Source organism: Rhynchophorus ferrugineus, unplaced genomic scaffold (assembly GCF_030347505.1).
Source record: "Rhynchophorus ferrugineus isolate W39M unplaced genomic scaffold, kcgeb_rfMv2 rfM6, whole genome shotgun sequence".
Taxonomy (NCBI): domain Eukaryota; kingdom Metazoa; phylum Arthropoda; class Insecta; order Coleoptera; family Curculionidae; genus Rhynchophorus; species Rhynchophorus ferrugineus.
This window is the reverse complement of record NW_027472585.1, coordinates 17664941-17680336: the sequence shown is the minus strand read 5'-3', so window position 1 is coordinate 17680336 and position 15396 is coordinate 17664941. Positions and strand designations below refer to the sequence as shown.

General features: G+C 34.1%; 1 protein-coding gene across 7 annotated transcripts in view; it reads left to right on the top strand.

Annotated features, from left to right (window-relative positions):
- Nucleotides 1-15396, top strand: part of LOC143197888 (uncharacterized) — a 533325-nt gene that overhangs the window by 170520 nt on the left and 347409 nt on the right. For all 7 annotated transcript variants that reach the window (XM_076406675.1, XM_076406678.1, XM_076406674.1 and 4 more), the window contains exon 3: nt 8750-8935. In XM_076406675.1, coding sequence (XP_076262790.1) covers nt 8750-8935 — 186 coding nt within the window. The remainder of the gene's footprint in view (nt 1-8749; nt 8936-15396) is intronic.

Below are 15396 nucleotides of genomic sequence, written 5' to 3'. Positions count from 1 at the left end.
TTTTGCAAATAAAATCAGTTTGAAATAAAAGGTATTTTATACATTTTCCTTCCAACTCATAAAAATGACGGTGAAAATGACACAAGGTGTGAACCAGCCACTATAGTTTTAACATCGGTAATTTATTCATAACAATAAAATCGTTCTAATGTAAGTTTTTTTCTATTTTAAGTACCCCTAATTACGTCTAAAGTGTAATTAAGTTAATATCGAGGAAAATAACACTATTGGTAACATTTTAAATTAGGCCTCGCTTGTTTTGTTCGTTGTGTTTATGAGTTATGTGTTAGCAAATAATGTAAAAAATTATATATAACATAATGTGGCTGATTTAGCCATACAAGTGTGCGCATGTAGTCAGTATCTGTTTCTACAAGATTTGAATGCCAACTAGACAGAAGAAAATAGGCTGTCTTCTAACTAAACTCATTGAACACTCACTGCTGTTCACTGCTGACCATGTATTCTTAAAATATTAATTAAATTCAAGCCTTCATTAAGTGCCAATCAAATCCCATTATGGTTAGATTACGAAAAGCTAAATATCTGGTTTGTTGTATGTCAAAATGATCATGATATGTGTGTTAGGGCAAACAAAAATGTCAAACGTTTCAAGCAATACTTAAAGACTATGTATGAATCCAAATGTTGTCACGGATATCAAGTAAATTAAAAGAAACTAAGCAGAAATTTAGTTTAAGAATTGGGCTAATTATTAGGATAACTTGATATGTTAAAGTATGTCTAAAGCAGATTTTGTAAAGTACATGCATATAAGATTGTAAGGCTATTATTAAAATAAACTTCAAAATTACCATTTGTGTATTATATTTGACTAAATATTACAAGGAAAATCGAATTCTATTCTAAAATATTTTTTTGTTGTTTTATACCCTTCACATTTCATAAGTTACATACATTGTACCGAGGTTCAAATTAATTTCATCTATATGTGGCGTCATTTGTTGTGATGACTCAATACATTTGGTTTTAATATTACTGAATGCGACTTACGAAATTGGTACTTATTTTGAAGTTCGAACTTACAATATTTAAAATTTTCCGTTAATTTTTCAACCAACCTCGTATTCAACAGAGCGTAATTAAACATTAACAGTGGTGTCTATTAGCAATCCTCTATGACCAAATAACATATTGAACACATTTCACTCACCTCGTATTCGTATGATTCGAAATTTGAGCTATTTGATCCTAAATGCATAAAACAAGTGCACCAAAAGAATGTGCGTAGGCTGGGGCTTCGATTATTTCTAATTAAATCAACGCCAGCGTGGATTTATATAGATTACAAACCACCGCGGAGGCATAATTACTGTTCGCGTTCGATATCGGCGATTCTGATCACTTTTCTTGGTTCGAGAATCGGGCTGGCGTTTTAATAAATTTCCTTTTTTGGCCTGCGGATCAATCATACGTCGACGTAGATGCTGGCGAGCGATAGCCGCGACATCCGCTGTCACTCGTCGATGATGTCTTCGACGGTGTTTGACGGTGGGGCTTTACCTTTGATTTATATTCGTACGTACGAATATCGGACTTTGAATCTGTTTCATAGAATTTCGTTTTCGTTATCTTTTAGAATAATGCGATTGATCGATAATCTTTGATGATTTACGGACTGGTAGGTAAAGATAATTCATCAAAACTGAGCTTGAAATGAAACTAAACGTACGCGATTTTTTTTGAGATGTTAAAATTGGATTACTATATTATATAATTAAATAGAAGCCCATTCCCTAAAACAGGCAATACACGTCTTTAATATTTATACCAGAACGTCGCAATGTTACCGCATTAAATTTCACTTTGTTTACAAGGTTTGTCATTAATGTTTTGAATCATTTTACAGACACTTGGCAACGTAACCCATTACAACCCCGTGACCCATTATAAGTTGTTTATTATATTGTTACTAGTTGTTGTTAACTAACAACCTTAACGAAGTAGAGGTTCTATCCAGGCAGCACACATTAGCACCCATGCCAAAGTGGTAATGGTTATTGGTCAGTAACACTAAACTTATCATAGGCTAGATTCTATGGAGAAAATCTATTGCTCGTAGAAATCCAAGGAGTATGTCTGTATTTTCTCCTGTTAAGGCATTTCTAAAATTTTGTAGCCCACGCTTAGCTCTAATCTGGGTGAGCTGTGGATAGTCATGGTGCCAAAACTCTGGGTGAGCAGGCGAGCTCGAGGTTATCAAGTGACCATGCGAGAAACGACAGTAGCCCAATCTTTGACGACGACGTTGACGAAGGGAAGGATGGCGAAGAGAGAACAAAAAATCATCTTCGACCTCGTTCGACGTTGTACCTCGTTCTTTGTGAAACAAGAGACGAATTGGGATAAGGTCAGTATGGATACAAATATTTGGGATGGGGCGGGGAGAGGAGGGTGCCGATTTAGTTGCACTATCCACGCCGTCATGTCCCGGTATACCACCGTGACAAGGGATCCACAGCAAACTTCTCCTGATCCAATTCAGATAGAGAGTACGGATAATTGACAGTGAGTTGATTACCAGGGGACGGTTGAACTTTTGTTTCAAAAAGCATTCGAGAAGATTTCGGGAGTCGGTAAGGATTAGCCATTCTTCAAGACGAAAGAAGTGTTGTGACGTAGGATAAAGCCATGAATATCGCGAAGAGAGCGGCGGTCAATACTGAAACCTGTTCAGAGAGCTTAAAACAGAATGCCCGGTTGTCCACCACAAGTGCACTGCCAAGACCGCTGTGAAATTTAGGCTATCGGTATATATGTAATTCAGCTCGGGATAAGAAGTGGAGTGGAGAAGTTCAGAGAACTTGGGCCGAATAAGGTAGGGACAATGTTCTCTTTTATAAAATTGATATAAATATGTGTTTATTAAGGGAGTAGTGAAGGTCCAAAGGAAAAAATCGGGGTAGTGGACAAGAAGAAGATGCAACAAGCCAATCTAAAGAAGATCAGCAAGAATTGTTGATCTTAATGTTTCTGTTTCCCTTTCTACAGTATATGAACTCTGAATTGTTTTACTCATTTACTAAAATATCTGCATTCTTTAAGTTAATAATATGTAAATATGAAAATGTACAATTATACAAACATCCATGTTCCTGGGGGCTCTCGCTATGTAGTGATCATTAAATTAACTGGATCATTCTTGTTATTCATTTGCTTAGAGATGCATTTCATTTATAAAATACCTGTTTTATTATGAAAATACATCTTTGACCAAATATTCCACCAAATTCTTCCACCAAATATTAAGAGCTTAATTCTACAGGAGTACCATATTACAAATCGTGAAAACGTGCCGCTTTACAGCATTTATCACTAAGTAATTCGATTGCGATAAAATACGTTCGCACGAGACCAAATCTTATTAATCTTGCGATAATTGGAGAGATGACATTCAAGCGGAATGCGAGAGAAACTCTCCCGATATGTCAGTATTCTGATTTCGATTATACACATTTGCTATTGCGAAATGTAGATATACATATACGCGGCCGAAAAATACGCGACTTTTGCTTTCTTCATCGCTGAAAACATTCAAATCGAACGTTGAATGGTAGCTCGCGAGTGGTTAAGGCGAACTGGTTATGCCGCATTATCCATACATGAATGAACACCATTTGTCAAATTTCTATCGATTTCTTACAAATGGATATATTGTATAAACAGTGATAAATATCTTTCGGTGTGCTAAAGCGCTTGTATTTCACACCTATCGCGACAAATATAAACGATTTTTAAAGTTGCTGTATTGGAATTCTTGTAATAAACTTAGTTTTTTATTTTATTTTTATATAACTGTAGACATTTATCATATTTATCATAAGCCATTATTTCACAATTATCAAAAACATTCTAATTTTTTCTATCAGATTTTGAAATTAATAAAAATTGTTTAAAATAAATAAACATGAATTTGACAAGGAGGATATATGATTAGAAATAATGAAATATTTAAGTTATAAGAAAATCAGTTTTACTTGAAAATTATGACCATTTTTTAATACTTATTAAATACGTTTTTACATATCCCAATTTTGAGATTTAGTTTCCACGATTTAAAATTGGTTGTTTTGATGTCAGTGCTAGGAATAGTTTGGGGGATCAAAAAAACTCGAAGGCGGTGCAAGACTAAGCGCAAAAATTCATGGGTTAGTCTGTAACTAACTCCAACCTCTTCGACACCGAAGCGGAATATACATGAACATAAAATCTCGTTTTTCGTACAGTGGTATCAAGAAGGTGTGCTGTTGTTTTATTACGAACTGTTAAAGACCAATAAATATCTTACTGCAGACATCCATTGACGCAAATTAAAAAAATTGAAAGACGTTTTGTAGAAAAAAGCCCAGTAATAGGAAGTAAGAATAAGGGTTTCGAAAGATACAATGCTGCAGTACTAGAATAAAAAGATATGTGACAATTAGCATACTTATCAGATATATCAGCATGATTACCATTTATTCAGATCGATACAGCATGGTTTGACTCGAATCCAATAGTTTTGCAATGCCGATAAATGTTAATCATAATCATAGGGAAACGTTATAAAAAATGAGGAGAAAAATATTTTGGTTATTACATATTCTTTAAATTTTTCTCAGTAAATGCATTTTTTAATGTAAAAAATAATACCTGTAATACTATTGACGGGTGACGTACAAATGGCTTGTCGCACAAGTTAGTATAAAATAACTCTCTAATAAGTTAAATAAGTTATAAGTAAAATAAAAATTCGCAAAAAACCAATAATTATCCTCACAACTCTATAAAAAGTAATATAAAGAGGTATAACACTTCTCTACATTTTTACGTACCACTGTATAATTTAAAGAACTTTCTTAGTATGGTAATTATTGTCGTGCTGCAGACTCGCTATTAATAATAACTGGAACTCTCTGTGTGCTAATCCTCATTCGATACACGTTTTTTGCAGTATCTCGGGGTGGTAGTACGCCGATTGGGCTACGATTACGTCGAAAAAGCTGGTAATTAAAAGGCACACAGTCTCGCACTGATCCACTGACCCAGTAATTGCCGTTATCTCTTCATCTTCAGGTTGGTGGCGTGTCGCTATCAGGAAGGTTGATCTCTCCTGATCGAACTCTAGCACAGTTCGACATTTCTGTTGTTGCTTCTAAGCGGGGGAACCAGCTCACGAAATGTGACTCATTAACATATCATACCGCATTAGTGTTTAGGATCGCACAAATTGGTGTAATGAATAGTCAATAATTTACTTACATTTCAAGGTCAGTCAAATGTGATGAGAAACAATCAATAAATCTGAAAAAAAAACAAATATATAATAATTTTATTATTCATATGGATCTCATACTTCGCAATTATAACAGATCAATTGAAAAGTCCCCAGCCTACCATAGTAAAACATATTTTTTTGGCAACATTAGTTTTGTTTATTCAATATAATTCCCTTCAAGAGTGACACACTGATTATAGCGACCCTCCAACTTTTTGATACCATTTTTTGTAGTTTTTTAACTATTTGTTCTTCAAAATAGACCTCAGTTTCGGCGATCACCTCTTCACTCGACGAAAATTTCTTCCCAGCGAGCATTCTTTTGAGATCCGAAAATAAGAAATAGTCGCTGGTGGCTAGATCTGGCTAGAATACGGTGGATGAGGAAGCAATTCGAAGACCAATTCATGGATTTTTGCCATCGTTTTCACTAACTTGTGACACGGTGAATTGTCTTGCTGAAGCAACACTTTTTTTTTCTTCAAGTGCGGCCGTTTTTAGGCGATTTGTCTTTCAGGCGGTCCAATAAGGCTATGTAATAGTCGCTGTTGATGGCCCTTCCTTTCTCAAGGTAGTCAATAAAAATTATTCCATGCGCATCCCAAAATACAGATGCCATAACCTTGTCAGCCGACTGTTGCGATTTCCCACGCTTTGAAGCGGGTTCATCGTGTGTAGTCCACTCGAATGACTGTCGATTGGACCTCAGAGTGAAGTGATTTAGTCATGTTTCATCCATTGTCACATATCGACGCAAAAACTCGGCTTTATTACGCTTGATCATCTTCAAACACTGCTCCAAACATGAGCTCACACGGCACCCACTTTGCACAGAGCTTTCTCATACTCAAATAGTCGTGAATGATATGATGTACAAGTTCAGTTGATATCTTTAGTGTGTCTGCTATTTTATTCAGTTTCAATTTACGGTCATTCAAAATCATTTTGTGGATTTTTTAAATGTTTTCGGCGGTAACAACCTCTCCTCTGGGCGTCCACTGCGTTCACCGTCTTCGGTGCTCATTTCACCACGTCTAAACATAGCATACCAATCCTTGATGGTTAATTTTCCTGGGGCAGTATCCGGAAACTCGGCATCAAGCTAAATTTTTGCTTCAACTGTATATTTTCCCTTCAAAAAGCAATATTTTATCAACACGCCAAATTCCTTTTTATCAACAAAAGTTGCTTCACTCAAAATGTTATAATTCACAAACTGATGATCCGACAGCTGTCAAATTTATACGCGCATCTTCTGATGGTTAGGTCTAACTAAAAAAATATAGATTTATTTCTAGTAGCGCCATCTATATGTCAGGCCGGTGACTTTTCAATAGACCTCTTAGTTATTTCATTACGTAGTAATGCCAAACACAGGTTTAGGAGGTTTATTTATTATTACATAATAAAAATAATTATACTTAATTTCATGTGCCAACTATACAGCTTATAATTACGGGATGTATTTGTTACGTGGGATATATAGAAATTTTTCTCCATGCTACTTGGTTAACAATAGGAATTTACGAAGAATTTCCATATGGGATTGGGACAGAGTAAGGGATCAGCATTGATCCCAAAGTAATGGCCCATAAGCTAAGAAGAACATTTTACAAAAAAAAATAGTTGACCCCAAATGATTCCTCCATAACCATTAAACATATATGCACAACTATGCTTCTTGAGACAATTTTTTGGGCTTCAGGAAATTGGGGATTCCAATTTGAAGGCCACGATCACTGAATAATAAAAGGTGGTTTGGATATCAGTTGATGAAGTTGTGACTAAGTTTTTGAGTTATATGATCTCCTGATAAGTATTAATATATTTAATTAATAAACTGTCCTGAATAATAATGTAGACACTGTGTCTGAATTGCAAAACTTGTTGTCTTGTGAACCCCAAATTACACTTTTTGTTCAACCTTTTCGATTTTTATCTTAAAAACTTAGCGATAAAGTTCAAAAGGAATATTGGTTTGACTGAAGTTCTGAGTAAATTTTCGAGTTATAGGATAGCCACTAATTAATATTTAATTAATAAACTATCGTGAATAATATGGCAGACTCTTTGTCTGGAATACAAAACTTGTTGTCTTGTGAACCTCAAATTACACTTTTTGTTCAACCATTTTGACTTTTTTCATGAAAACTTAGCGATGACGTTCAAAAAGAACATTTACATTATGAATTCTTAAACTAGATCTCTTAGTTTCGTATACTTTAATTAACTTTATAGTGGTAATTTGGCTTCATAAGTCGTCTTATATCAATATATATCCAAATGATCCGTCTAGTGCAACCATACCAACTTTGTCCCGCACAGATTTGGAGCGATTTTACATTTAAAGTTACACTAGTACACTATACAAACGTCAATTATCTTTTAAACTAATTTTTTTACTGATAATATCTCATTGTTATATATAACAAATACTCTGAAGTGATTTAAGTTGTAATTATGTATTTTTTATAACATCTTTATTAAATATGCTTGGTGCAATCTTAATTATAAATTAATTTATTACTGCATTTCATTTGTATTTGGATTAATTCACAAGCAAGAGGAGTGCGAGATAAATACATCAATATGTATTCCTCAATTATAAAATTATAACAGTTTAAGCTATAGTTTACACTAAAGGTGTACACTTTATGTTCATATGGTTTGGTTCGCTTCAATCTTCTGATATCCTGCGCATTGTCCAGTAATTGTATTGCTTCCACGTTAGTATGATTTAGTAATCTTCTTTCGATGATTATATAAATAACTGTTTTTCTTTAGAAATATTTAAAGTTCTATTATAACAATTTGGTTTTTTTTTCAATTTTGAATAGAAACGAATTTAATTGTGTTTTTATTATGAGAGTTATTATTTTTATCTCAAAAAAGCTACTTCCACAATTGTATGTATCATTTACACCACTAATAGCTGTAATTTTATTTATATCGATCTTATGTTCATGTAGTTTTTTGTAATTTTTTGTTTAAATATTAATGACATTAGCAGCTGAACACCGAATTATAAAGTTCAATTGAAGCAAAATCATTCAAGTATCGTCCAGTTTCATAGACTGACAGATATTCCTACTCTTACGTAAGTTATAACAAGTTATCACATTAGAGAATCTGATTCATTTATAGAGGTAGGTCCTTTGATTTCATCTCTTAGAGCCTCTCGTGATATACTTTATAGAAGACTAAAGTTGTTTCCATTACATTGACAATATAGTTCGTTTTCCATCCATTGTTAGTTTTAAACTAGTGACTCGATATGAATTGATTGACAACTTAGTGAGGGCATCATACGTTTTAACACACGCGCACACACTTTAATAAGTCGAGGAACCGTTTAAGGTTATCAAATCAATTATGAGTTAATTATACAACCAAAGCATTAATCTGATCAATTTGAACCAATTATGAATGTAACAATATATATATTCAATAACGTTTGTGTCTTCTTTTCAGGTTAAGGGTGACGTCGAAATTCTCGTAGACAAGTATTTTGGGAACATTTACACAAACTTTTCTGGTTCGAGAAAGTGCCTTATTCGCCAGGCCAGGGACCTGCTGGTCTGTGAATACCACGGGTGCCTTACCAAATTCGAGAACGAATTCTGCGTACAGGCATCGAAACTTCTTCAGTATCTTAAGGTAAGTAGTTAATTTACTTATTAGTAATTATAGTTATGATAAAATAATCTAATTATTGCTTATTAATAGTAATTGACGAACCTACAATTTATATTTACACTCACTTAAACCTATATATTTATCTAAGAGAGCTTTAATCTTTACTTAGTGTCTACATAAAAAATGGTTAAGCAATAATAAATATATTTTTACATATAATCATAATTAAGCTTTCTACTAAGTTATGGTAATGTATTTCTATCGCTTATTAACACTGACCGTATTGTGACTGTTCGAATTATTTCTCAAGTGACTAAAAATATAATTGAGCACACCTTCATAACATGCTTTTAAAACCTTTATTATTTTATTCATTTAAATAGAGTTGCTTCTACTATGTATGCTTCTATGTTTATATCTAATCTATATATTAATAAATATTTCACTATACAGGTTGGCAATCAGAAAATGAAAGCTAAGGGAGAAAAAGAACAGATTGAGAGAGATACTTACAGTATCGTTTCTATAAGAACCAAAACAAAGTTTCTCAATAACAATCCAATACTTTCTTGATTTGCTAATTATATGTATCTATGTCTTTGTTTTACAACATTTATAAGACACTTATCAAAGTATTAAAGGCGGTGACATATGACAAGATTAATTACATTTATGTTTTAATTCTAGATTTTAAATGGAACCTCCTTATTAGAATGTATTTAGAAAGTAATTTTGAGCTTTTCATAAGTTTTACATAATTTTTATGAAATAATTCATATTTTTTCATAAATCGTCACTAATTATTATTTACTTGCTCGCTGCTTACTCACTCATATATTTATTCTACGGCAGGTTTTACCTATTTTTCTAGCGAAATTTATTATATTGGATGTTTTCAATTACTCATTATGGCATTTATTGAGAAAAATATATATACGTTGCATAAACAATTTTTTTTTATAACATCTTTATTAGATACGCTTAGTACAATCTTAATTTACAATTAATTTATTACTACTTTTCCTGTGTACTTGGATTAATTAACAAGCAAGACGAGTGCGAGAAAATACATCAGTATGTATTTCTCATTTATATAATTATAATTATTTATTAATTATTAACTTATAGCTATAGTTTACACTAAATGTATACACTTTATATAAGTTAGTATGGTTTTGTTCGCTTCAATCTCCTGACATCCTGCGCGCTGTCCAGCAGTTGTATTGCTTCCACGTTAGTATGATTTAGTAATCTTCTTTCGTGTTTCAAGCCGAAATATTGGATAACTTCGCAAATCCATTTGATTTTCAGGTCATCGTGCAGTTCTTCGTTGGCTACGTAGCGATAGGCATTCGTCATCAGTCGAAGAACCTTGTTTTGATAGCGTTGGATGACTAGTTGATTTGAATTTTTAGTTCAACCCCATATTTGCACCCTATAGGTCCACATTGGCTTTATAATTGTATTATAGATCAACCTCTTTGAGTTTAGATCAAGTTGAGAGTATCTTCCGACTAACCAGTATAGTTGTTTTATTTTGGTTCTAATGTGTTTTACTTTTTGTCTGACGTGATGTTTCAAATTTAATCTACCGTCAAGATAGATTCCAAGGTATTTAGCTGATTCTGCTTGAGGAATCGGGACATAAACAATATTAATCAAAAAGTTTTCCATCGTTTTCTACAACTTTGTCCTATCTGTTTGGCATCGATCCATTTTCGCCCTTCTTCAGAATGCGGAAACTCTATGCCAGCCAAGTCATGTTGCATCGATCTAGTCAAATGAAAATTAGAAGGTACCATCGGTTTTTTTAAATCTGTTACATGCCATTGCTGTTTCTACTATACATAGTCTAATTTCTTCACCCGCAGTAACAAGTGCATTGGGCTTTAGCAGCTGATTTTATATTGCATATTACTGATACGACTATATGCAGAGCGAGACATAAGTCTCCATAAATATTCCGCTTTGGAGTCGATGTCAATGATACTCCCGGAGTACTTGACTTTTAGCAGTTCGAATTATCATTGTAAATAACCTTTATAATATATACAGCAGCCATGTCCCTCCTTGTGGTTCTTTATCACGCCATGTAATGTCTGAGTATTGATTCATCAACTGCTCAACTGTCAGAAAGTCTGTTAAGGGGTTGAGTTGGATCTTCGCCCATTAAGTTTTGCAATCCATTGTCTTCGAACTTAACAGGTCAATTGAAAAGTCCCCGGCCTACCATAGTAAAACACATTTTTTTGGCAAGATTAGTTTTTTTTGTTCAACATAATTCCCTTCAAGGGCGATTTAGGTCTCAGTTTCGGCGATCACCTCTTCATTCGACGAAGATTTCTTCCCAGCGAGCCTTCGTTTGAGATCTAAGAACAGGAAACAGTCGCTGAGGGGCAGATGTATCGAATTCGGTGAATGACGAAATTTGTAGTCCAATCCATGCATTATATTATAATTGCGGCCGTTTTTCGGCGATTTCGTACTTCAAACGGTCCAATAACGCTATGTAATAGTCGCTGATCGTCGATGATCCTTCCTTTTTCAAGGTAGTCAATGAAGATTATTCCGTACGCATCCCAGAATACAGACGCCATAACCTTGCCAGCCGACTGTTGCGTTTTCCCATGCTTTGGAGCGTGTTCATCGTGTGCAGTCCATTCGGATGACTGTCGATTGGACTTCGGAGTGAAATGATGGAGCCATGTTTCATCCATTGTCACATATCGACGCAAAAACTCGGGTTTATTACGCTTGATCATTTTCAAACACTGCTCCGAATCATCAACTCGTCGTTGTTTTGATCAACTTTTTTGGAAACTTTTCAATTTACCGGCTACTTGCTACACTTCGAAATCTTTGAAACCAAATCCGACAATTGAGATAAGACGGAGTGACATCACTATACATTTCTAAAAGTGTTTTATGGCCTTTGGCAGCAGTTTTTTCAAATCAAACAAGAAATATAAGGAATGTAGAAAATATCATATGTGTGCACTGAAAACAAACTATAATACTAAACGGCATTTTAAGTATAATTTAGCAGGTGCTTTATCTTGATATTCCCCAGTAAATATCGCTGAGCAAAATACATACAATTAGATTTTTTAATGATAATTTTAATAATCAGGTGAATTATAATTTCATAGGGTCGGTATAAAATCAGATACAGCTTCCCACCTGAAGCCAGGATTTAAATTTGAGTTAATTAGGCCCCAGTTTTCGTTATTCAATGTTAGATTGATAAATCGTTCTATCGGCCGTCCAAAATGTCCTCTGTGCACGATAGTTTATTCGTTTAGACCAAGCCGTTGACATTAAGCACCGACCAAGTTCTTCGGTTCGTCCTTTTGGGGTGACGAAATGCCGCTTTTGATGTCGCTCCGCGGAGATTTAAAGTCGCTCGATGACCGAACGGCATTTTTGCGTCGGCGTTTGTCACTACTCTTCTTCCTTATCAAGTAGAAAGCGGTAGGTAAAAAGAGTACGACTGTTATTTATTGCCCGAACCTTTACCGTTTCGGCACTGATTATTATATCACCGAATTGTTGTGAAAAATCGGATTTCGTAACAGTTTTCGTGTTTTTCATTTATTTATTTTGTCAAAGAGCACGCATTATTCAATTTAGGCTTACTTCTGATGAAGATAACTAAACATAACTTTGTAAATTGGTAAAAAATAGAACCTATTAAGATAATTCACGAGAACTACATACTATTAAAGTTGAAACATTAGTACATTAGCATTTATAATATCTCTGGTCCGTCGGAAATAACAGTGGACTCACATCATGAAATTTTATAACGTCACAATGCTGTCGCATCAACTTTAACTTTAAGTTTATTCTGGCTTTGATATATAACAAAATTCTAATCTAAATAAAATAATGAAACCAAGATAATGTTATTGATAATATTATTTATTTATACATTCAATGCATATGTTATCGAAGGACTTAAACTACAGTTCATTATACATCCAAGATAAGTTAGGGTTGTTTTATTATATTCGCAATAGAGTCTTTTCTACACCATCTATGAGATCGAGTTCTAGGTGCGTTTTTTATGTAGTGGTATAGGTCTAACCCACCTAACTAATAATTTTACTATCATTGGAGGGCCTATGTACTCGTGTTGTTTTTGTTTCGTGCGATGCTGTGTTTCCATCTCACGTTTATTTGTTAAGATATTTTGATGAGTATAATTCTCCTTATTTTCTTCCGTTACTACCTATATATATTTTTCTTAAAACATTCTGCTAATTTCGTCTATAGGTTATCTGATTTCATCACTGCATTCTCCTTGGGTGCATTTGCCATATAATCTGTAAAAGAATTAGTGTGTGTTCTTCCCTCATACAGTCCGACCAAGTGCTCATGTATATTCTGATGAATTATACACATATTTAGGTACATATATCTTACACATAATAGGTTTTTTCACAATTGTCCTAAATTAATTATATACATCTCTTTAGTTGTTTCCACTCTTATGGCTTTGACTTAATTATCATCATAATAATTGTCAGCATTGATAATTGTCCCAAATGATGAAATTTTCATTCAATCACTGTAACTCACTATGAGCATCAAATCAATTACTAAATTGTTAGTTTCTAATCATCTATAGCTTAAGATTAAGATTCCACCATTTGTCAATTTCTTCTTATGTGTAGTTGACGGAGATCATCCAAATTAAAAGTGTTTTATTTGCAATGCTTCTTTCTTTTGACTTTTGGACCCTGAAACTACTTTTTCCCCAACGCATTATCTTAGTTTATCTTAGACGTGTTGCACGATCACTAAAACTAATTGTCAATCAATATAATGATTTAATTAAGACCTCAAACAATGGTGTTATTTTATATCCGTTCCGCTAATTATTTCATGGATGTGTAAATGAATGGGCGAACAAACACAGACTAAGCGCCGTCTCGACGACTCGATGGGTGGTACCGTTTCTATCGCATCGTGATCTTTCATTTTGCACCACTGCCGAAAAGCCTTTTAACTAATGAACATCGATGCTGCTTTGGTCATGGATCAGTCGGGACCACCCGTGTCTTCTTCGGTGCTTTATCGCTCGTCTAGCATCGACTACAACTTCGTGGAAAACTGACCTTCCAACGAAACAATGGTAATTAGATGGAAGCGTACGGGACGGTCCAGCGACAGACGTTGCGTCCGTGTGGCGTTTCGCCTTTCCACCCATAGTGTGACAAATTTATCGTTATTAAGCGTAGCTCTGTTCGTATGACAAGTATAGATTCCACCGATAGGTGTACCGTTGATAATAAATGTCATTTTTCCCAACAATAACACAATTCACATGTGACCAGGGTCAACGTTTACAGTATTTTATTGGTCAGTTATAAAATTATAAGCCTATTAAGTTTCTCTTTCTCTAAGAGAAGTTTGTAGTGTTTAATATAAACTGATATGCTTCATTTTAGTTTGAGAATCCGTAAAGGTTAGTCTTAAACATAAACGTAACATTTTTTGTCTTTAAAGACGCACACTCGTTAGAGTTATATATATATATATATATATCTAATAAAATGGTGTTAATTGATTTAGAAAAATGTATTTGTTTTCAAATTTAAGGCCAGAATGATAAATTATTTCATCAAATAAAATTACGAAAGAGATTATGACAAAATTAACATCAATCAAAAGCACGATGATCAAAGCACGAGCAAAAAAAATAAAAAAAATATTATTTTATAGTAATAATATAAGATACAGAGATTCTAAAATATCTTTGTTACAAGTACAGAATTTTAAAATTCGCCGTATTAACTCAAACGTTACGAATCATAGGCATCGCTTAACCTCTTCTAACCATCATATTCCTATTCCATCATTTTTATAGGTCTGAACTTTCCGGTGAACTCCGATTTTATTTAGATTATGTAACAGGTCAATTGAAAAACGTCCGCCCTGACATATATATGGCGCTATTAGAATTAAATCCATATGTTTTTAGTTAGCCCTAACCCTCAAAAGATGCGTGTATAAATTTGACAGCTGCCGGATCATTAGTTTGTGAATTATAGCATTTTGAGTGAAGAAACTTTTGTTATTGTGAAAAAAATGGATAAAAAGGAATTTCGCGTGTTGATGAAATATTGCTTTTTGAAAGGATAAAATACAGTTGAAGCAAAAACTTGGCTTGATGCCGAGTTTCCGGACACTGCCCTAGGAAAATCAACCATCAAGGATTGGTATGCTAAGTTAGACGTGGTGAAGCACCGAAGACGGTGAACGCAGTGGACGCCCTAAAGAGGTTGTTACTGACAACTGAACGTGTATGTCATATCATTCACGAATATTTAGGTATGAGAAAGCTCAGTGTAAAGTGGGTACCGCGCGAGCTCAATTTTCACCAAAACAACGACGAGTTAATGATTCGGAGCAGTGTTTGAAGATGATCAAGCCTAATAAACCCGAGTTTTCGCGTCGATATGTGACAACGGATGAAA